General features: G+C 34.7%; 2 protein-coding genes across 6 annotated transcripts in view; both read right to left on the bottom strand.

The window, feature by feature from the left end:
- Positions 1 to 4379, bottom strand: part of LOC113402312 (protein Fe65 homolog) — a 91574-nt gene extending 87195 nt beyond the window's left edge. For both annotated transcript variants that reach the window (XM_064218445.1, XM_064218446.1), the window contains exon 1: positions 4121 to 4379. The gene's annotated coding sequence lies outside the window, so the exon portion shown is untranslated. The remainder of the gene's footprint in view (positions 1 to 4120) is intronic.
- A 5936-nt stretch (positions 4380 to 10315) lies between these two features.
- The window catches only part of LOC113402303 (uncharacterized), a 133925-nt gene continuing 120973 nt past the window's right edge, over positions 10316 to 23267 (bottom strand). For 2 of the 4 annotated variants that reach the window (XM_026642511.2, XM_064218471.1), the window contains 4 exons: positions 16184 to 16319; positions 15282 to 15397; positions 14805 to 14904; positions 10316 to 14446 (listed from right to left, as the gene is read on the bottom strand). In XM_026642511.2, the coding sequence (XP_026498296.2) occupies positions 11157 to 14446; positions 14805 to 14904; positions 15282 to 15397; positions 16184 to 16319 (3642 nt within the window). In that variant the 3' untranslated portion in view covers positions 10316 to 11156. Of the gene's footprint in view, positions 14447 to 14804; positions 14905 to 15281; positions 15398 to 16183; positions 16320 to 16797; positions 16985 to 23267 lie in introns of those variants that run through there. The other 2 variants (XM_026642514.2, XM_026642515.2) reach the window with 2 other exon arrangements.

Below are 23267 nucleotides of genomic sequence, written 5' to 3'. Positions count from 1 at the left end.
TTGAATTCCAGACAGGATTTATGTATAAATTTAATTGTACTTTATTGACATAAACTTATTAAAGTAGTGGGATATAGTTACTGAGTGTCTAGCCGATTCTTTTCGATTGAATCGACATCCAAACTCTTGCTAGATTTACATTTTTTCTGAGTCTTCGTGTAAAAAGAATATTTTAATTAAATTTTATGTCGACTTAGCCAACAATAAATATGTAGTTGTAATTTTTCCAAAAATATCTCGTGTACAATACTTGAACTTAACTTAAATACTTATTCAATCTTCAAACGATGAAAGTAACCTAATTCAAGCGAAACAAAGCTAATTAAACCCAGACGAAGCCGAAAAAACAACTAGTACCTAATCCACTTTGCGAATACAATTACAAGACTATTTGTTTATCTTTTCTCCTTTTCATTTTGTACGTTATTATACTTCTATCTCGCTTATACTTGTGAAGGACAATCGATTAATACCCGGAAAAAGAAATAAGATTAAATATTCTTCGTCGGTTTATCCAAGGTTCAAAGAATTACTTTTGTTGATGTTTCTACTTTATCGTGGTTAGATGTAACTTAAAATATTTGTTTTCTTTCGTTTTAAAATAATTATTTCTTGATGGTTTTTTATTTCAAATCTAAATGTAATAATAAATAATTAAAGTAACGTGATGATTTTGTGTTATAGGCACTGTGTCAGTGTGGACACAGTATGCCGAGATGGCCCAGTGGATAGAACGCGTGAGTCTTAAGCGATGATTTCGGGTTCAAACCCAGGCAAGCACCACTGAATTTTCATATGCTTAATTTGTGTTTATAATTCATCTCGTGCTCGGCGGTAAAGGAAAACATCGTGAGGAAACCTGCATGTGTCTAATTTCAACGAAATTCTGTCACATGTGTATTCCACCAACCCGCATTGGAGCAGCGTTGTGGAATATGCTCCAGACCTTCTCCTCAAAGGGAAAGGAGGCCTTAGTCCAGCAGTGGGAAATATACAGGCTGCGAATGTAATGTAATGTAAAAACTGCTTACTAAATTAACAAATGTTAGTCCAGTCATTAGTGGAGGGCAAGATGATGTAAAAGCTAGGAGTTAATACTTTGACTTTCAGACAGAATAACATATAACTGTACTTAACTAACATTTGTATTTCAAATGTTGGAAAAGAGTAACTACTGACTTTCTTGAGGGTTCTTCTCGGCAGAATCTACATTCCGAATCGATGGTGACTTTACTTTCAATATAGTTCTGTAAAAGTACTTGTAAAAGACTACTTGAATGTAGTATATTATGATATGATTTGTTTTGATGAATGTTTTTGTTTATAGTTTAAAGGAAATCACGAGAGAAAATCTGCGTGTCGGATGCAAGCAACAACATGTGAATCGACCAGCAGCGTTGTGGAATAATTTCCAAGTCTTCTTCTTGGGAGTAGACCTTTTGCAACCAGGGAAATATTTACGGATAAGAATTTTACATTTAATAATAATAATAATAAATTTTCGGGTAATTTTCAAACCCATAATTATTAATATACTGTTGTCAAAAAGTACATAAATATTACATATTAAAGGAATATAGTAGAATTTAAATAAACATATTGTTACAGACTAAACCAAAATTTTTAAGAAAGTATTACTTAGATCCTCAACGATAGCAGTCAAAATAGATTGATCAATGGAAGAGAAGTCAGGGATTCTCGCAAAAGCAAACATGGCTTTGGCGCTGCAGAAACACGACTGCTTCATTAAGATGCAAAAAGTGTTCTTATATTGTATACCGATCGCATTATGACTGCGCTTGGTAATCCTTATCCACAACTGACAGGTGTAACTCTACTAACCTATAACAGGAACGATACGATTCCGATTCCAACCTTTTACTTGGTGGTAGGGCTCCGTGCAAGCTTAGGTTATCCCACTCATCAGATTTTCTGCTGCCAAGCAGCAATACTAGCTGTTGTTGTGTTCCAGTTTGAAGGGTGAGTGAGCCAGTACAGGCACAAGGGACATCTTAGTTCCTAAGGTTGTTGGCGCATTGGTGAAGTAAGGGATGGTTAATTTTTCTAACAGCGCCAATGTCTATGGTCGGCGGTGACCACTTAATATACCTACGTATTACATAAACAAAAACTATCACTAGCCTCATCGGCCTTAGCTTAATTGTAACTGCGAACTAATTGTGATTATTTATATCGGCTACGAAACGATCCCAATTATATTCCGATTAGTAGAATAGTAAAACGGTTGTAGGGCAACGATTACGTTTCGATTTTATTGCGATAGAGTCTCTATTTGTTACTAGAATTAGTGAGGTTTGTAAGACCATACTTGGTTCACTACTAGTAATATTTTATCCTTCGATTTCTTTACTGATATACTATGTTATTAAAATGGTAGAAAAGAGTAGCTTTTGTGTGCCGGTTCGTCTCGGTAGAATCTACTTTCTAAACGGATAACTTTACATTGAATTCTACAGTTTATCGTATAGATTCAAAAGTGCTTTTATGAGCCTACTTGAATAAAAAAAAATTCGATTTTTGATTTTAGCTTTTCAACTGTTATAAGAGAACTGCTATTAGAAATACACTTTGGATATGAGAATGAGATATTAAAAGGTAGTATGCGACATTGGCTTTTTATGTCAAGTAATATAATATTACTATGCCCATAGACATTTGTACAGTAAGAAATATTAACCAGTTTTCGTATCACCAATGCGCCACCAACATTGGGAACTAAGATGTTATGTCCTTAATGCCTGTAGTTACACTGGCTCATTCGCACTTCAAACCGGAACACAACAATAGTATTGCTGTTTGGTTTAAGTATATTTTTAAAAGGTTATATGCAACAAAATAGCGTATCGCCGTGACACGGTTATTAACGTCATATGGGTGAGATACAGAGTGAGTTCGTATAGAAAGCCATATTTTGACAACCGTGGAATATCGGGGCCCTCAGCTTGGGGGGGGGGGGCAATTTTTATAAATTGCTACTTATTGATTTTTTTTGTTGAAAAAAATCTTTTAATTATTACTACGGTTCTTTTATATTGACGTTTTAATTGTATATTTAAAAAAGTTGTATTTATACAGAACATCTACAATATACATATTTAAGATATAGGTTGGCGGACGAGCAGATATACCTGATAGTTCCACTGCATAAACATTAGTGCCGTTGAAATTTGAATCATTTCTAACATAACCGATGTGTTACCAACGTGGGAACTGAGACTCTATGTCCCTTGTGCCTATAGATACACTGACTCACAGGCCCTTCAAATCGGAACACAACAACACTAATGCTGTTTGGAAGAATATATGAGTGGGTGGTTCCTACTGAGAGGACTTTACACAAAGTTCTACCACCAAATTAATATACATAAAGTACTGTCACCACTGCTCATAGACATTAGCGTCGTAAGAAATGCTAAACGTTCCTACCTGGAGAACTAAGATGAGTACTGCTGTTTGGCGGTAGAATATCAAATGACTCGGTACCTACCCAGATAAAAAATAAATTTATGTTGGTCTACTTAAAACCTATTCCACAAAAACGTCTACATTTACAACTACAATAAATTATCTAAAAACTCGTATATATATAAACTATATACTAGTATGTAAATAGGTCACATCAGAATAGTATTTTTAACGATAATGTGTGCATCCTATTTTGATCTTTAAAGTCACATAAAGTTATATATTACGCTAGCATAAACCCAGAGCGGACTTATAAATAAACAGCCATATTTAGCCCTTATTTCTATAATAAGGTTGCGACATATTACTCAGATATTAAATATACTAATTTGTACGCTGACATTCCAAATAATAATAAAATAGGTCGTATATGATTTTTCTATAAAATTTATGTAACGATACCAAATATTATGTATTATATTATTATTTATAATCATATTGTTTTCAAGCGTGTCTGTGTTTATGGAACAGAAAATTGATCTATCTTCAAAGTAAAACAGCGTATGTGCCACATACACAAGACAGACACATTAATTAAAAATCAATGATATGACACGACTCTCTCCCTCACACAACGAGACATACCAACTTAAAACCATTTTAATCTTAAAATAAATACAATATTCATTCTTACCTTACAGCAAAAACTTTCCAATCTTCTGGTTATAAAAAATATTACGTAATTCTTGATTGATAGTTTTTTTTATCCACTGAATGATTGTCCAACACACCACTGTGCAAATTTTCATGTAACAGTCTTAGTTTTCGTGTAATCTTCGCAACGAATGTTAATATTTTGCGTTGTAAAAGAGAAATAAATGAAAAATAAAATGGAGGCGCTCGGCTCCGTATTACGATTTGGGGTTACTTTGAGTTTGAGGGTTCTACGCATGCGTTAATGGCGCTTCCCTTTGCGAAGTCGTTCAGAAACACCCTCTTATTATAACATTCCTAAATTAAAGACAGGACAGGGAGAGAATTAATCCAATTGCAACGCTTAAACATGGTTCTTCTCAGACCTTATATTTTTGACTTTCTGTACGTCTACTTAACATATCGCGTATTATGTTACAACATGGAGGTTTTAAATTCATTTCTTTATGTTCTATGATAGCTGGTATCGTTTGTTTTTTTTTTGTTACGTGTGCACTTGAAGCTATTCTCTAGCTGTGTGTGTGTGGCTAGCTGTGTGAATTAACTGAAGAAGTACAAGCTTAAGCAATTTATATTCTATTACTCTATGAAGGAACAAATAAACACTCCTTTAATTTTATAATACGACACTAGATACTCGTACTTCGTCTGTTTACAAATGGTCTTAGTTCTAAGTATAGGTTTTATATTAAAATATTATCAAATTTATCAATGTGTAGTTAATTAGAGTGTTATATAGGAAATATTAAAGTGTTGTGCATTAGCTGAGTGACGCTTGTGCTTTCAAGATGTCGTAGTGTGCGTGATATGACTAACTTATACTTAATATTATAAATGTGAAAGTAACTCTGTCTGTCTGTCGCTCTATATCTGCCAAAACAATGAACCGAATTTGACGAAATTTGGTATGAAGCAAACTTGAACTCCAAGCAAGGGTATAGGCTTCATTTTTTGTCTAACACATGACAACCAACCCTTAATACACGAGCGAAGCCGCAAGCGGCAACTAGTGTGAGAATAAAAACAAAAAATAAATAAAAATTATATTATATTTGTTAATAGGAGCGGCGCGCCTTCGTGTGTGATTAGATTTATATTTTTATATGGTTTTTTTTTTTATTATAAAATCCTTAAGCGGAGGAAACAAATGTGTATGATGCTAAATTCTTCAAACCTTGGGAACTTTAATGTTATGTCCCTTGCGCCTGTAGTTAAACTATCTCAATCATCCTTCAAACCGAAACACATCGACACTAAGAACGGCTATTTGGCGGTAGGATATATTATGAGTGGGTGGTACCCAATCAGGCAGCCTCGGAGAGAGACCTACCAAAGTAAAAGTAATTTAAATATTAATGTGTTTACATAGTGAGTATGCGCAGTGAATCTTGTATCTTATATATTAATAACGTTAGCCGATATTTGTCCCAGTGATTATGGGACAATTGCTGCACATAAAAAATCGGTTATGATCTAATTTTGAAGAGCTCCAGCGTTAGAAATGCAGAAAATAAAGAGGATTCTTGATTGCAATTTATTAAATTGTTTTTATTTAACAAAGAATTAATTTTAGAGAGCGGAAAAAAGTTACTGGCCACGTAGAGAGCGGCGCTATGGCTTTATATTAAAAAAAAAAAAAACAAATGTAAATCGTGCGAACAGTTTACAATTAAATTAAGTTTATAAAAAAACACCTGTCATAATATTCGAAATTTGTAAAAATCTGTTGAATAAACGAGAAGTTTCGCGTGCGACCCACTAGTAATTAATTAATTGCATTAAATGATGTGAACACATTTTTAAAAAGACGTTCTAGTATCTATTTTCCATGACTCTTGGGTCATATGTTGGTATCTTTACGGTGTTTTGCTTCCGGAAAAAATTAAATGAGTTGAGGTTGCTCGAATTGAAACCCGTGATGACGGTTAAGATGCAAATCCGCGACCCTTTCTAATGGAAAATCTAGATATATCACTACTATACCAAAAATATAGAACATTGTACTGACGTAGACAGGTAACACTGTCTCTATCACCTTGTGCGGTGGTGCAATTATTTTTCCCAATAATTTTGTTCTTTTTTTTTCCAATCGGCCTTTACCCTTTTTTATGGCATAAATTAAATTATTTTAAAAAACCTTATAATGAAGATAAATTGTACTTACATAAAAATTATATTTGTATTAAAATTGTTAAATCGTGGAAAATATATTTTTTTAAGAAACCTCAATGGCGCCTCCATCTGTCCAGACACAGAGGGTATTGGAACTGTAGCACCGGATCCCTCTAAATCTAAACATTGGCAAAGTTAATAGGAGAGCGGAAAAACGACCCCCATGAAGTCTAAAGTCCATCCAGAAGTTCTCGCGTCTGTCTGGTGCACTTTTAATTGTCACTTCTTATTTTGCAGCTGTAGATTAGAGCATATTTTATTTAAAAAAAATCAATAAAAGGAAATTTCTTATTAGTTTAAAGCCTTGACTATATACTTAAATTAAAACGGATTAATTAAAATAATTTACATTAAGTAATATTAATGATAAAAAATAATAAAACGCGAGACGATAGTTTTGTACGAATGGGCGAACAAACTGACACATCCTCCTAAGAATAGTTTTAGCCTTTAAGTTGAGAAAAAAATTAACAAAAATTTAATTAAACAAATCGGACGCGTTACACGTATATTTTTTTTTAATGTTTTTATTTTATATTCTTGGCAGCATTCAACTTTCAGGACTTGTACATTAACTATTTTAAATTTAGATTTGTATATACTCATTCAAGTTCTTAATGTAAACTTATCAAAGTATTAAGGAAGCATTGCAACGCAGATAATACCGTACGATAAACTGCATAATTCATTTATATTTCATATTGAAAATATACAATTTCTAAATGCACCGAGATCCGATTTAAAAAATTCCTAATGGAATATTATACAAATAACAAACTTAAACTTGACATTGCGACTGTTGGCCCGTCCTTAAAAACAATTATAGCAATTAAAACAAGTAGAAAATATCTGAACCATTTCAGTCATAATGAATTACAAACGAGCGCTTGTTTTAAGTTCAGCCTTGAATTTTTAATTCATTCGTGTATAATGCAAAATGTATTTCGCATTCGCGTTCATAAGACCATCCATCAAATACGAGCACTTACCTTTACTGATGTAAAAATATTGTAATACGAGGATGCTTGTATGACATTTGGTTCATACTTCTTTTTTTTTATAATATCGCAGGGACTTGCCTTTTAATCCTCCCCGAACGCGGAAATGACTGTTTGAGCACACAAAATAAGCCGAGGTTATCGAAATATGCTATATCTTGGCTATATCTATATTTCTTTAGCTGTAGTATTTTTTTTAGTACAGATAAAAATATTGATTTAGGCTTTTAAAATAATATTAGCATTCAAAAAGGTAACATTAATGTTGAGTTGTCGTAAATCTTAGATGTATATAGTTTGTTTTACTTTTTATATTTTTACAATGAACTTCATAGGTAAGTGATTATAACACTTTTAGCGAGCCGACAGACGGATGTACACGTCGGTTGTCAGCTGTTTAGCGGTCTCTTATGATTATTTTTATTGAAATATAATATATTAATTATGTCTTACGGTGTCGTTCGTCGCCAACAGTTGATGTTATGTTATTTTTAACTATTATGACGTTTGGTTACTCTCAGTAATCTGTCTAAAGCATTTGATTGCGAGACTCGAGATATGAACTTGTAAATGAAATTAACCATTTTGGTGTTGAACGTATTATGATGTGCTTCATACGTCATAGAAATCAATATGTTATATATACGGTTTGTCGAAGTGTCCCACAAAATAGGCATGGCATAGTGATAGAAACTTTTATATTTTCAAACACATCTCATTTCATGTTAATTGACTTTTGTACAAAACATGATAAAATAAGATTTTAAATTAACATGGTTATTTTTATTACTAACAGTATTTAAAATCGACAATATCTACGAATGTCTTGTTCTCGTGAACATAATGTCGAAATATCGAGCTCCACCAAATAAAAATAAAAAACATGGTAAATATCCCGTTTTAAATACTGTTAGTAATGATAAAATAATTTTGAAAATACAATATTATCGATTATTTACAATATGTAATTCATACTCAGGAAATGCCTTAAAAATCGCTCTGTTGTGAATTTTCGGAGGTCTGGGTGGTGCGGGCGAAAATTAGAATTTTGACGAGATGTCCGAAGGTGAAATTTAGCAGCCGGGATAATCCAAACATTTCATCGGAACATACCCTATGAAAAATTCGGTAGAAGATGCAGAGTGATCCAAGATCTCTACGCAAAGCCAAATTATCAAGCGTATCGGAAAGGGCTTGATTGTCGATAATTCGAGCTGCTCTACGTTGGATACGGTCAAATAGAAGGAGCTGGTACTGGGGAGCATCCGCCCAGAGATGAGAGCAGTACTCCATGTTAGGCCAAATTTGCGCCTTGTATAGTCTTAGACGATGGGCCGACGTGAAATACTGTCTTGCCTTGCTAAGCACACCGAGCTTTTTTGCTGCTAATTTGGTTTTGCCTTCCATTTGACCGCGGAACTAAACGAGGCTCGAAATACCAATGCCAAGTATTCCGATACTAGCTGTGGCGGCTACCGGAATGTTCTCAAATCGTGGAGATACGACGAATGGTGTTTTTTTAGCGGGTAACGCACATACTTGCGTATTTTTGGGGTTGAAATGGACTAAAAATTAAATAATACCATCATAAAATGCTTGTCATAAAATTGTTGGGAATATAAACACAGGCTGCTTGCATTCTTGCCACCATTCAACTTATATGATTTGTGCATTAATATTTTTTAATTTTAATTTGTATATACTTGTGCAAGTTTTCAATAAAAAAGGTTTAATGGTAAATAGGAAGCATTGCAACGCAAATCGGATTTTGATTAAGTTTACCGCATATTTTTTCCGAATTTTCACCAACCCTAGACCCAACCCGTATGATAGACTTCACCGTTCATTTGTGCTTCATATCTTATACAATTTATAAATCTATACGCAACTGAAAGCAAGCATTAGGATATGAGATAACCTGTTAAATAGAGTATTTAGAGTATAATTAATGGTAGTTACTTAGCTGCAACTGCACAAAGGGAGGAAGTATGCAGAACGGACGTACGTATACTGCGCCTTAAATAAAAACCTAGCAACACTGGTACCGATGTAGCATCATTTTGGGCGCTTTTTCTTCTGTTTATATATATTACTTATACATACTACTTTTTTTTAAAATAGATGTTAAAAAAGGGATTTCCTTTCCGAATCGTAATCGATTTTTTGAGTTTCAGATAATATTCATTATAAGATAATTATTGTTGGAACTTCCGAGGTTCCGGTTAGAGTTTCGGGTCTGGCCAATTGTCAAAGAATATACACTACAATGGTAGGAAGTAATATCGTGATTTAGATCTAAACATTCATTTTTAATTAACTTTCATTTAACAATTCCCGAAGCTTAAACTATATATATATCAAATTTCATCTTAATCGTTTCAGCGGTTTTACTGCGAAGAGGTAACAGACAGAGAACTTAAGCAATTTATAATATTAGTATAGATTAATTATTGATATGTTCTTTATCATTTAAAAGTCAAAGTTCATCACGCAGGAACATAATATGCCAATATTTTTTAGCTATAAGTATGTTTGTAATATTTATTATATGATTATGTAAACTTTGTTGGTTTAGAGTCAGCTTATATACGCACAGATTCCGAGATCTTGGGTTGGCCCTGTCAATTTGTTTGGATATTTTCTTTTGAAACGTATTCATTACTTACTTGCCTATGGTTCGAGAAGGTGCCGCTCTCTGAACTCTTTCCGGTCGCGTTGGGCCATCGGATTACGTTGAGACCGATCGGTCAGGATAACATCGTCATCATTACTACTCGAATCAATAACTTTTATAATTTATTTTTAATTAAATTTAATAGTTATTTATTATTTGGCTTAAAATTAAACATTTTTCAAAACACTTTATTATTAGAATGAATGATGCGACTTGTACTAGAATTAAAAAAAAATGCGATTTTAAAAATAAATTCTGTACATTTGGGAGTATGTCCAATAACGTATCTGATGGTGATGACAAATTAAGAAGGTAATTAAAACGACAGAGAAACTATAGGAATAAAATTTGTATTTCACAGTTCAGAAATGTTTAATACATAATGTAGTCTTTAATAAAATATAACTATGGGCTACACCATTGCAATACCACTCAAAAATACACTGTCTTAACAACGAACGTTAGCTAATGTACTAAAAATTTATATAATAACGATAATCTGAGAATAATTTGATGGTCTACTTAAATAGTTATATTAACGCTAATGTTTACAGCGAAATCTTGTTATATATGAAAATATATGCATTTACAATTCATTATACATAAGTAATCAATGAAGAATTATTATCTATTCGAAATTAAACGTCAGAAATGTTTTGCATCTTCTAGATACTTCGTGTGTCGAAGTTAGTCTCAGATAAAAGTTCGCGTCTCTAAATCTTATTTTTTTTTAAATAACATGTCGAGCGTAAAAACTCTTTTCTTATTTTATGAAAAAAAAACAAACAAATTATTATAATAATGTAACCTGCTTGTTCAATATACACTTTTTCAAGTAGATTTCTTACGTTAATATATCGTTAAAAAACTGCTTTAAATGCAATCTTTAGAAAAAACATTTTTGGCTATTTTCTAATTCTAATATATTCACCTATTACTTTTTTTCCTAACAAACATCGGAATATAAATTTTTAATTATAAAACCAATATCTCATCACAATCCGACTCTCCAACAACCGTCCGCCTCGCAGCATCCAGCAATATTTAAAACACAATACCTTTATACGAAGTCAATCTGCTAAAACAGAATTTGTCTTATCATTTAAAATAGTTTTTAATATATAAAACTCAACTCAACGAGAACTACGTTACTTTAAGCTTAGCACCATTATTTATTTGGTCATCCCCTGTTTCGCTCGCCTCTCCCACTCCGCTCTCATTTGCAATATTCCTTTGAACTGTGGAGACGCATCCGCTTCTCCCTCCACCACCTTCTCTCTCTCACTCCCGAGCTTTTCGTTATCGCCGTCTTTTTCTATCACAGAACTTTCTCGCTTTTCCTTCTCGACCGACTGTCTGAACTCGTCCTTCCTTTGCCAAGGCCGTTTCGTTAAGGTGTCGGCTTTATACGCCATCGCTTCGCTTTTGGTGATACTCTTAATGTCTTCTCTGTCGTTGGACGAATCAGGGAACGTTCTATTCCTTAATCTTTTTTCCGGAGTCGAGTCGGAAACTTCTTTCTTGTATTTGTTCACTTCGCTTCTATAAACTGGAGCGCTGTCTCTTTTGGTGCTCACGCTATTTATACTGACACTCCTCTGATAATGTACACCGAACTGACTGACGCGAGCTGCGATATCGACTATTTTGTTTTCAGGAGTCTGTTCTTTATTTTCTTCGTTCTCTTTATCGCTGTCCCTCGATTTAATAGATGCGTTGAATTCATTTTTGAGTAACTTTGCCCGAGCAGCAGCGTTATCTTCGGTTTTGGTACATTCAGCTATCTCCTGTGCAATATGATCAGCTTCAGAATCCTTTAGTTTCAGAGATCGTCGGGCGAACACTTTCATCAACTCGGGTTCATCATCATTCTTCCTGTCGCCGCGAGACTCCTTGCTTACATGTTTCCTCCGATATATAACTGCTTCTTCGTGTCTGTCTGGAATTTTGTTTTCGTTGCTGTCTGTACTTTGGATCGAACTTTTGCTTCCAAAACTTGAATGTGATTTTTGATCGATTGATATGTTGTCGTCGATTTTTTCCGTACTTCCCTCTGTGCTCACTGAGCTCGTTCGAGGTTTCTCGACTCGGTCCTGGGCCTCGACGCTAGACGACTTCTTTTTAAAGAAATGTTTGGGGGTTTGTGGGCTCTGTGGCGTTACGTTGCCGGCACTAGCACCGGAAGATTTGGAACTAATGCTTAAAGTTTTTTCGTCTAGTGGTGATTTTTCTACACTTTCACTTTTTTTGAAAGAATCTTTCCTGACTGGAATATCTTGGGTCTGTTTTGTTTCGACGATGAAAAAGCTTTCGATATTTTGATCTTTATCAGCTTGTGGGCTATTTTTTGGCGTAACGTTGGCGGTTAAGACTACGTTAGTAACAGGCTTAGTGTCAACTTTGTTTAATTGTATATGAAGAAATTCTGGTACACCAGACTTCGTTGTTCCTGACTTTTGAACTTTTTCATCGCTCTTGCTGAGTTTTGCTGTATCAGGGGTCTTTATCGTAATGGGTGTGAGATCTTTGTTTATATGTGTTACCGATATAAATCCCTCAGTATCTAATTTGAGTTCCTTTTGATTGTTACTCTTACTGGTTTGACCTAAAGCACTTTCAACAGAAATAGTTTTTCTTCTATCATCCATAGGTTTCTCGGGACTACTCTTAACGCTATCTAAAGAATTAGACTTTGTTATTGGAGATATGATAGGCTTTGGGGAACTAATAATATCATCAATTTTAGCTTCAATCTGTGAAATATCACTGTCACGCTTATGAGAATCCATTGTAATGTGAATACTGTTTGTGAAAAGTTGCCTATCTTCATTTATGTCAGGTTTAAGACTGTCAAGGTAACTGCTATCAGTGCTTGGCAAACTATCGTAGTTAACTTCCGAACTACCTTGGAGTATACCGTAGTTTCTAGCCGATACCCTCTTAGAGTAATCATGTCTCTCGCTGACGTTTCTCCTGTAATTTACTTCCCAGCTTTCAAGCAAAGGCTCAGAAATACCAACGATGGCTGGTAGACTGGGCATTTGATTTTCTTGTGAGCTTATAGAAGGGGATTCAGAAGCGTAACGAAAGCTGTGAGATTTGCCGATACTGCTTCTAGTCTCTACATATTCGTCTCCAAGCGATCTCATACCAGACGTGACATAAGACTCTTCCGCCTTGCTGGCGTGATGAAACGTCTCACGTTTAGATATCATTTCTTTTTCTCGAAAATCGGACGCTTCTGACGATCGACTCATATATTTAACATTTTCAGAACTGTGAGTCATGTGTTTGGTAGGCGAAGACGATACAGAAGGGTTAAAGTAGGGTATGTTTTTCGGCATACTTCCACTATGAAACACGGAATCATTGTTCACGTTTTTGATCCTCATTCCCCGGACGGGAGGGTCGTCATCAAAAAACATCGGACAAGTACTCTCCTCTTTTGTTCTGCTTGCCAGCTCATTAAGTATAAATGCTTTAGAAGAATATGGATCGATCAATCTTTGAACGGATGCTGGCCTTTTAGCTTTATCGTGATGCAAACTAAATGATTCCCTCTTATTTTCGTCAATGGCTTCCTTGGAAGACGAACGCTTGGTTCTTTCTGCTCTTTCACTGAATTCCTCACGTCGACTGAATCGACTTTTAATTTCTTGGTTTAACATCTTATCGGTTTCTTCAGCGACTTTGAGATCGGTTATGTTGTATTCGACACCGGCAACTTTAGCAGCGCTATAAACATCTTTATATGCTCCGTCGTGAACGTAAACGCCTTTATTATCAATTCTTTTGTGCATTTGATTAGAGAATACTTTCTGACCTGCAGATTTGTAGTTGCGTTCTGCGGGAGTAGGTTTATAGTTCTGACCTTGGTCTGCATAATAGTAACCGCTTCGCTCAGAATCAACAGCTTTGTAATGTGCTGTAGACTTTTCCGTTTTCGTTTTCTTAACTTCTTGTTGGCTCTCCCCGTCAGTCTGATCCTTCTTCGACTTCTTTCCACTCTTTCTTAAAAGCAGTCTACTGAAAAACGATTCCTCTTTCTTCGAAGATCTTATGACTTCGTTCTCGATTTTCTTCTCCGATTTAGATTTCTTTTCGAGGCAAGATTCTTCGGCGTACTTTTTCTCCGAGCGATACTTAGATATCCTCTCGTCCGATTGATAAGCGTGAGTGTCACTAGTCTGCACCTTCGGCGAAGATTCCCTGAGCGGCTGGTCTTGCGTGCTCGATTTGCTCCTTTTTATAGAGGATCTTGGAGTATTCGACTCAGCGATGCTCAATTTCGCCGGAGATTGTCCGACGAGCTGGCTCAACGCTAATCCTGGTGGTAACGAGGAGGACTTTAGTTTGGTATCGCTTGGAGTTTCGAGAACCTTCTGTAGCTCTCGATTCAGTTGGTGATGCTGCTCTTTAACGATCATATGATGCTTCGTAGTGGTCGATGAAGAGAATGATTCTGCAATTAGAATAGTGACATTAGAACGTGCAAACAGTAAGTATATAATCCCTACATATAAAACAAAGTCTGTCTGACTGAATGCGCTAAACTGAAAAACCACCGAAGGGAGTTCCATACGGATTTCACCAGTTGAGTTTCAGTGTATAATTATACAATTAAGGTTTTTTTGTAAATTAGCGGAAGTACGATGATGATTATTGAAGATATCACAAAATCGATGCCAACTGGGAGTTTTACTAGCATATAAATAAATAGAGTTATAAATATTTTATGTGAACTATCATCCTACGCGTGCGAAGCCCGACGGGTGGCTAGTATCTATGTTATACTTTATAACAAGTGTGATGTAACTTACCAGTAACGACTTCTGAGATCTTATGACTGACTTCAGGAGTAGTGCTTCGTATCATTTCTTCGTTCAGCTCGGGTGTTATTGGCAAGGCTGAGGCGGCAATCTAAAAAGTAAAAGAAATATATTAGTTTATAGGCAATATGAGTTTTATTACAATGCTATTATTATTATTTATTATTCAGCTTTTATTGACTAATTAATTTAGTTTCCAATTTCGTAAAGTAAATACATTTTTTCAGAGGGAAAGTTAAACTGTCGCAAACATTTACAATTAATTGATTGTAAAGCAGACTGTATCTTAAAAATACCTTAATGCATAGGGCTTAATTAACTTTTTATTTTGTGTTTCGGTCTGAAGGGTAAGTGAGCCAGTGTGACTACAGGCACAAGGAACATAACACGTTAGTTCCCAACGTTGGCGCATTGGCGATGTTAGAAATGGTTAATATTACATAAAAAATACAATAAATATAAACTGACGGAGTTAGCTTTCTTCCGCCGCGGCGCGCCGTGCGTGCGTCGCGGCCGCACCGCCATCTTGTGGCGCGCGGCCGAGTGCGACAGCGGCGCCACGCCCGGCGGCGGCTCCGATGAGTCTGGAAATTGGAAATATATTTTTGAATTTCCTCTTTGCTTTTAAACTCTTTTGAATGAGCTACCACTAGGACCGAACGGTTGCCATACCTCGAGCGTATTTGGAAGATTTATTTAGCTCGAACTTGATATGTGCTGAGGAACGAAATAATGTCACAAAAATATTTGAACTCATACATATGAAGTTTAACAAAAGTTTTCGTAATATTATGTTCAATTTAGTAACCAGTTAACACCTATATTTCGTTGAAATGCTAACCAGATCATCGAATCATTAGTTTCCAGGTTAAATTATTACTGCGTATTATTGCGTAGGTTAAATTATATGGCGTGCATTAGTATGAATGAGTGACGCTCGTCCTTACAAGATCGTGTGCGATAGATTTAAAATAGCATTTGATTTTTTATTTAAAAAAATAGAACAGTGGCAATGTCATACTATAAGGAATTAATAATATTCCTATTTACCCCACCAATGAAGCTTAAAGCTTGTGTTAGGAGTGGGGACGACAATAGCCTAAGGCCAAAGATCAATCCTGCAACTTTTCAGACCGCTAGGCGGCCTCTAACCCATTACGCTATCTTAAGTACATTTTATTAAAAAATAATTAATATCACGTAATTTTTTATTAATAGTTATTAATTGTCATAGATCTAAACATAAACATATTTCGTTTCCAGTTGGCTAACCTTCATTAAGAATGCCATTCTGACTAAAATCAGTCAGAAGCTAGAAAAAATACATCTTGCCAATTTTTAAATGGAATATACAGTTTCATTAGACTTACTGTAAAGGTCGGAGTGATCGCTTCTGGAGTGGTCGTGCTGATGACCGCTACTGCTGTCCTCGTCCATCTCAGAGGAACCAACGCTGAGGAGGGAGCCATCACTGCAAGACGACTGGGATATACCAGCATGGTGACGCTGAAACAAAAATGGCATTTAAATAATTTCATAAATAGAACGAAATGTACGGTTATTTAAAATTTGATACACTCAATGCACGACGAATGCGTAACTATTATAAGTCGTTGTGAAATTTATTTTTTATTGACTTAAACATTTGTTTGTGGTTCTCGACTACTGCAAAAAATTATGCCTCAATTTAGTGTGTGTTCATGGATCATTTCCTTTATAAAATGAACTCAATTTTTTTTTCGCGCTTATTACTTCGTGTCTACGTACTTCGGTGATAATCGTCTGTGACAAGCAGACGCGAGATGGCTCCAATAAGAGTTGCATTTTATCATTGGATATACTGAACGCACACGTTTAAGGTAGTGTTAATGTTTGTGTTTCAGTCATAGTCACGTGATGTGTATATAATTCATGCGCGTCATAGATTTACTTGGACTTAGTGAGATTTTTTTTATAATTTTATCAGATATCTTTATCTACGGACCTTGATATTGGCACTGATGTGCCGTCTCCTCGGCGGACGCCTCATTTCTGTCGTGTTGGTCACGTACAACATCATTGTGATATAATTACACTAAGACACTAAATCATTTCACTAACTGAAATTTTCGAAACGTCCATCAACGTTAGTTTTACTAATCAACCTAAGTACTGAAAGTTCATTGGTCGTTTATAACGTCATTGGCTGCCGTTGACCAATGACCATTCAGATTGAACTTAGTTAACTTAGTTAAGCTGACTTTGATCACCGTTTTATAAACTAAAGTTAAATCGAATACTGTATTAACTATTTATATTGTCTGTTATAGATTTTAATTCCTATATATATCTGGATTTATAAGTTTTGATATTAGTTATTAATTTTATTCTTAATCTGAATCTTTAAAATTATTAAAATAAATCACCGGTCCGGAATGTCAATATCACGTAAGGATTTGACGCATTATATTCATAATTAAAAAAAAAAACACCTTTGTGCGTAATTGTTTCACACCGTACTTACTATGCCAAATGTCAAACGATCCCGAGAAACCATACGAGTGTGATTTAAAAGAAAATAATACGTTTTACTAATCTTCCTACGAACATCACGAGAAACTTCGATATTTTTATTTGTAAAGCATATGATTCGACTCAACAACTTCTATATTTCTATATTAGAGCCGAAGACGAAATGTATAATAAATTTTATAAAGCATAAACGCTTATTTATAGGTAACAATATTTACTTTAAAATATACCTAACCTCAGTCGAACCAGAATATTAAACTCATGTAGACTTTCATAGCATTGTACTCAACTGTTTGAAATTTTACTTGGTGGTAGGGCTTTGTGCTAGCCCGTATGTGCAGGTACCCACTGATCAGATATTCTACCGCCAAACAGCAATACCCCGTGTTGTGTTCCGGTTTTAAGGGTGTGTGAGCCAGTGTACTACAGGCACAAGAGATATAGCATCTTAGCTATATGTAAGGAATGGGTAATATTTCTTATAGTGCCATTATATATGGACGGTGGTGACCGCCTACCATCAGGTGGTCATGAATATATATTATATTAACAATTTAGAATACTCCGTTTATTAATATCTCTTGGAAATTGATGAATGATGATTTACAACTGTTTCGACAACAAATTCATAAAATAAATTACCGTATTAAATGATTAGCAACACGGAACGAACTTAAGTACATCACATCAAACAGCGTTGATAATAAAATCATTGACGATTTCCCCTGACGTTAAAGCTGGACACGGAGATTAAGAACCACCAAAATTATCACGTACGCAATTATTATTTTTTATTAAATAAATTAGAGAACATAACATATTAAAAGTAAACGTATTTTATGTATAAATTTTACTTTGTTTTATATGTGGAAAAGTCTGTTTTGTATTCTTAGTTTAAAGTTTAATAATATGTAATGTACATATGTATGGGGTAACTCGAAACGACAAAGAGAAGAAACTGTGGTGTTGTGTCCCTTGTACCTGTAGACACTGACTTACCCTTCAAACCGGAACACAACAATAATTTTGTATTGTTGTTTTGCGTTAAACATAACAATAAAAAATTACGTGTGGGTGCCAATTGGCCCGTCTAGGGCTTTCACAAATTCCTACATCAAATAGAATTTATAATATGAACACGAGTATTATCGCAAATTGTATTGACTGACGACCTCCTTGGTCAAGTAGTGTGTACACCGGTTTTCATGGGTACGCTACTCTGAGGTCCCGGGTTCGATTCCCGGCCGAGTCGATGTAGAAAAATTTCATTAATTTTCTATGTTGTCTTGGGTCTGGGTGTTTGTGGTACCGTCGTTACTTCTGATTTTCCATAACACAAGTGCTTTAGCTGCTTACATTGGGATCAGAGTAATGTATGTGATGTTGTCTAATATTTATATATTTATTTATAATATTTATTGAGAATATTATGTGCAAGGCAATGCATTATCAATTATACGTACCCATATCTCCAGTGTCAACAATCTTTATTTAATCTCAAATAGCCATCAAACGGAACACTTGACTTGAAGCAATCGTTATATACATATATTGATATTAATTAAACTTTCATGTAAACACGGTGGGGGTTGAAGTATGAAGCGTTTAGCTATTGATACAATTCAATATGTCGTTCAATTTATAAATATGATTTTAATAATGGGAATAGTGATCATAATATCTACTTGTGTACTTGGTGGGAAGGCTCTGTGCCGTCCCGTCTGGGTAGGTACCACCCAATAATTTATATTTTAGCGCCAAACACCAGTGCTTAGTATCGCTGTGGTCCGGTTAGAAGGGTGAGTAAGCCAGTATAGTATAGGCACAAGGGACAGGGATCTTAGTTCTCAAAATTAGCGGCGCTTTTGAAATGTAAGGAATGGTTAATATTTATTACAGCGCCAATGATATAGCCAGGTGGTACATATTATTAAAAAAAATATATTTAAGGCGGTTCTAATAAACGTAATAATTCCCTCTCTCCGTCATCAGTAATTTGACATTCGAAAAAAAGGGACAAATATTTTTTTAACTATACAACCTCTATATAAAATTTACAGCTAATGCTATAACAATATAAGTAAACTTCAATGTCATGTATAAATTATGCATCATTTTTATCATATTTAAATTTAAAAATCGAACAATCTATCACACGTCTAATCAGCTGTTATCGAGCACGACAGCACTTGTCTGTTTAGATGTAACAGGCGATAAGATATACAACATACATACTATTTTCTTTCCACGGTTTTTTTAACACTTTCTTAAAAATTTCCACAATTAAATGTCAAAGACAAATTTCTAATTGATAATATTCTTTTAAAACAAGTGCATGTGTATGGCCCTTGCTTCCTTTACAGACTGACTCTGATAATTCTGTCCTGTACCTAAGAGGATAGTTATTATAGCTTTCCGAAAGATGGGTTCTTAACGATGCAAAATCCATAGCCTCGTTAGTGAGATTTGCTTGGTAGAAAAACCTAATCACTTTTGGTATCTCGGTTTAAAATTCGAATACAAGAATCTGAATCTCTGTAAGTTTTACACCAATGAGGTTGCTTCGAATAAAACCAATCAGCAATATAACGATATTTTACATTGCAAGACATACAATTTTAAATGCGATAAATTAAACGTCACTTAACATCTGAGTTATGGATACACGTTTCAATATCGTTGCGTGCGTTACTTGCACGCATGGACCAATAAATATTGGCAATATTTCAATTTTTGATCGTAACAAATCAAATCGCACACGGGGTAATATCGATTTGAGCAATACGTTATTGATAAATGATAAAAAACTGTTTCACGATATTGCTGGCGATATAAATGAGGTTTCTAAGAGGTTTTAAAGATATAGGTAGGCGGTCGGTATGGTCACCAACACCCATAGACATTGGCCAAGAAATATTCACCGTTCGTTATATCGCCAATGCTCTCCCAACCTTGGGAACTAAAATGTCATGACCCTTTACCTGTAGTCACACTGGCTTACATACCCATCAAATCAGAACACAATAATACCACGTATAATGTTTAGCGTTAGAATATTTGATGACTGAATGGTACCATTTAGACGGGCTTGCACAAAGACCTACCATTTCCATCTAAGCGGTAATTTTCAAAGGAGATTAACCAACAATTATAGTGCGTAAGTGCGCAAGTAACAATACGTGGGAATTGAACCTAGAACTTCGGATCTGCCGCCATATAGTGATATGACTTGTACATAGAAACGCGTATTTACATTGTACGTATAAGTTATTGTCACGGGTGCAGTGGTGCGATTCAAAGTAAAAACTTATGATAGATATCTAAAAAGATTTAAAGGTTTGTAAAGCTAATCACGTGATGCCGTGTTTATTGCACTTGTGTTTAATATATAGCGCTAATAAAATTATTTCTAATTATGATCTACTTTGTTAATACTCGTAGATCGTATTTAATTTAGGACCAGGTTAGCACTAAACCAAATGCAAGTCTGTCTTGACAATGAAGGAGAGAAATATGGGTATAACCACGTGTTTATTAAGCATTTGATATTATATACATTTTGGAGTCTATCTCTACTTGGGTTTGTTCACCTTTAAATAGACAAATCTCAAGCCCTAACAGGATTTCGACTGTTATCACGTAGTACTTATTACAAGCACTGCCTGAAAGTAAACATTTGTAAACGTTAACTATATATATCGCAATGACTTCTGATATAGTATGTTGACAAGTCTTAAGAAATAAGATTTCTAATATTTATTTATTAAACACTTAACACGACGCATCTATACTAATAATAGAAATGGGAAAGTAACTCTGTCTGTCTGTTGCTCTTTCACGGTCAAACCATTGAACCGAACTGATATTTGATATTAATCAAGTTTGAACAACAAGGACGAGGCATCCCCTAAAACGCGAGCGAAGCTAAGGGCGACATCTAGTATTATATATTTAACAAAGGTTAAGTTTGGTGCAGGAAAGAAGAATTGTTAGTAGAAGTGAAATTAACAGAAAAACATTTTGTTCACAGAAATAATTATATATACGAACATATGACGTGTACTTTATATCTTTGTTATAAGTTTTAAGAAGAATATTTCCTACAGGAAAATTTTGCAACATTCATATCAAATAATCTCTCTTAGAATCTGTCCCCGTCCCCCCGACAATGACGTTTATTGCACATATATTGGCCAACATCCAAGAACTTCATGCTGTCAATCGATATACCTGCAAAAAAACTGTCAACAAAATATTCTACAAGATAAACTCTTTGCCTTCAATTTGTGTAAAATAAAAAAAAAACAAAACATAATCGACGCTGTAAAAACATATACAACACATATTTATGTGTAGTAAAAAAACGTATAGTTCTTTTTTCAAAAAATCATAGTAAAGTGAGTACGAAAATGTTTTGTTAATCAAAGAAGAATTAAATCAATACCTACTGATATAACATTTAGGTAAATATCATCTTAATCTCTGGTTAGTGGAAATACCCACTGACAGACAGCTCACCACTTATCAGATTTATGTATAAATATGTTTAAATACATCGAAACAACTGAATAGAGATGTTCCATATTCGATAGTCGATTAATGTAATCCGTCTTCTTTGCGCGTAATGCGGAACAATATAGTTGAGTAACCAGTTACCTAATGCACTGGTACACATTGTACACCTAGAACTTGGGAAACATAATACGTACTATATGAATCGAATGACTGCCTCTTTGTCAAGTATACCAGCTCATGATGCCGCAGATCACAAGGTCTCGGTTCAAAACGTTGCTGAGATTATTTTCTCTATTTATTAATTATTTAAAATAGTGAGACAGACTGGTAAATTAGGTTATTTGATGGTTTGTAGTCACTACCGCTTATGGACTTTAAGAAATACTAACCATCCATAGCATTGTGAATTTCCTACCATAGGAACTTACATGTTATTAAACTGGGCTATTCATCCCTTTCAAACAGATGGGTTTTCACGAATATATCCATCAAGAAATAATCTATACAGAAATGATTTGTGCATGGTGTTTGGTCGTTGGTTTATATCCCTGCGTCTGTACTCTTTCTCTTCATGTCGGACATCCGTATTGCGCGAAAGAAGGGATTGAAAGTGCATTGTGCATGGACACAAACCTGTGCACTATAATAAAACTGCATATATCTACCATGAGATGGCCTAGTGGTTAGAGCAAACCCAGGCAAACACCACTGAATTTAAATATGTTTAATTTATGTATATAATTCGTCTCGTGCTCAGCGGCAAAGGAAAACATCGTGAGGAAACCAGCATGAGTACCTAATTAAATCTACGAAATTATGCCACATGTGAATCCACCGATCAACAGCGTAGAGGAATATGCTCCTAGCCTCGAAAGGGAGAAGAGGCCTTAGCCCAGCAAGGGTGCGCATGTTGCTTTTGTATTTAAAATAACTAAATGTAGTCTATTAAATCAGTAAGCATTTAGAAAAGTATCTTTGCAATTATAAAATCAACCTACGCAATCGAAAACATTATAGCATAAAGCGTTCAGTATTTATAATCTATGCGGAATTAAACGATAATTAATCCTATATACCTGTATAAAATATTATACTTTAAAAATAAAACTTATTACAACCAGATTATACTTCTATCTCGCTCTTTCAATCTGTCATTCAGCAACAATAGAATAAACAAAAATATGTACATATAGATATATCATATAAACAGTAACCGCGACACGATTCTGTTATCTGTTAGAAAGCGGATGTAGGGGGCTGGCGGGAGGGGAGAAAACGGACGTGCATTATTGTTGAACCGATTTAAATATTATTTGAGAGTATAATAAACTGTGTTTTTTTTATTCGTTCGTTTGTTTTGTTTATTCGGGTGTACGTGACAAATAGAAATTATAAGTGTGTTGTGTTTGAGAGGTGAGTGAGCCAGTG

The sequence above is a fragment of the Vanessa tameamea genome, chromosome 22 (genome assembly GCF_037043105.1).
Source record: "Vanessa tameamea isolate UH-Manoa-2023 chromosome 22, ilVanTame1 primary haplotype, whole genome shotgun sequence".
In the NCBI taxonomy this organism is placed as follows: Eukaryota; Metazoa; Arthropoda; class Insecta; order Lepidoptera; family Nymphalidae; genus Vanessa; species Vanessa tameamea.
The sequence above is the reverse complement of the archived record's forward strand: the minus strand, read 5'-3'. Positions and strand labels throughout refer to the sequence as shown.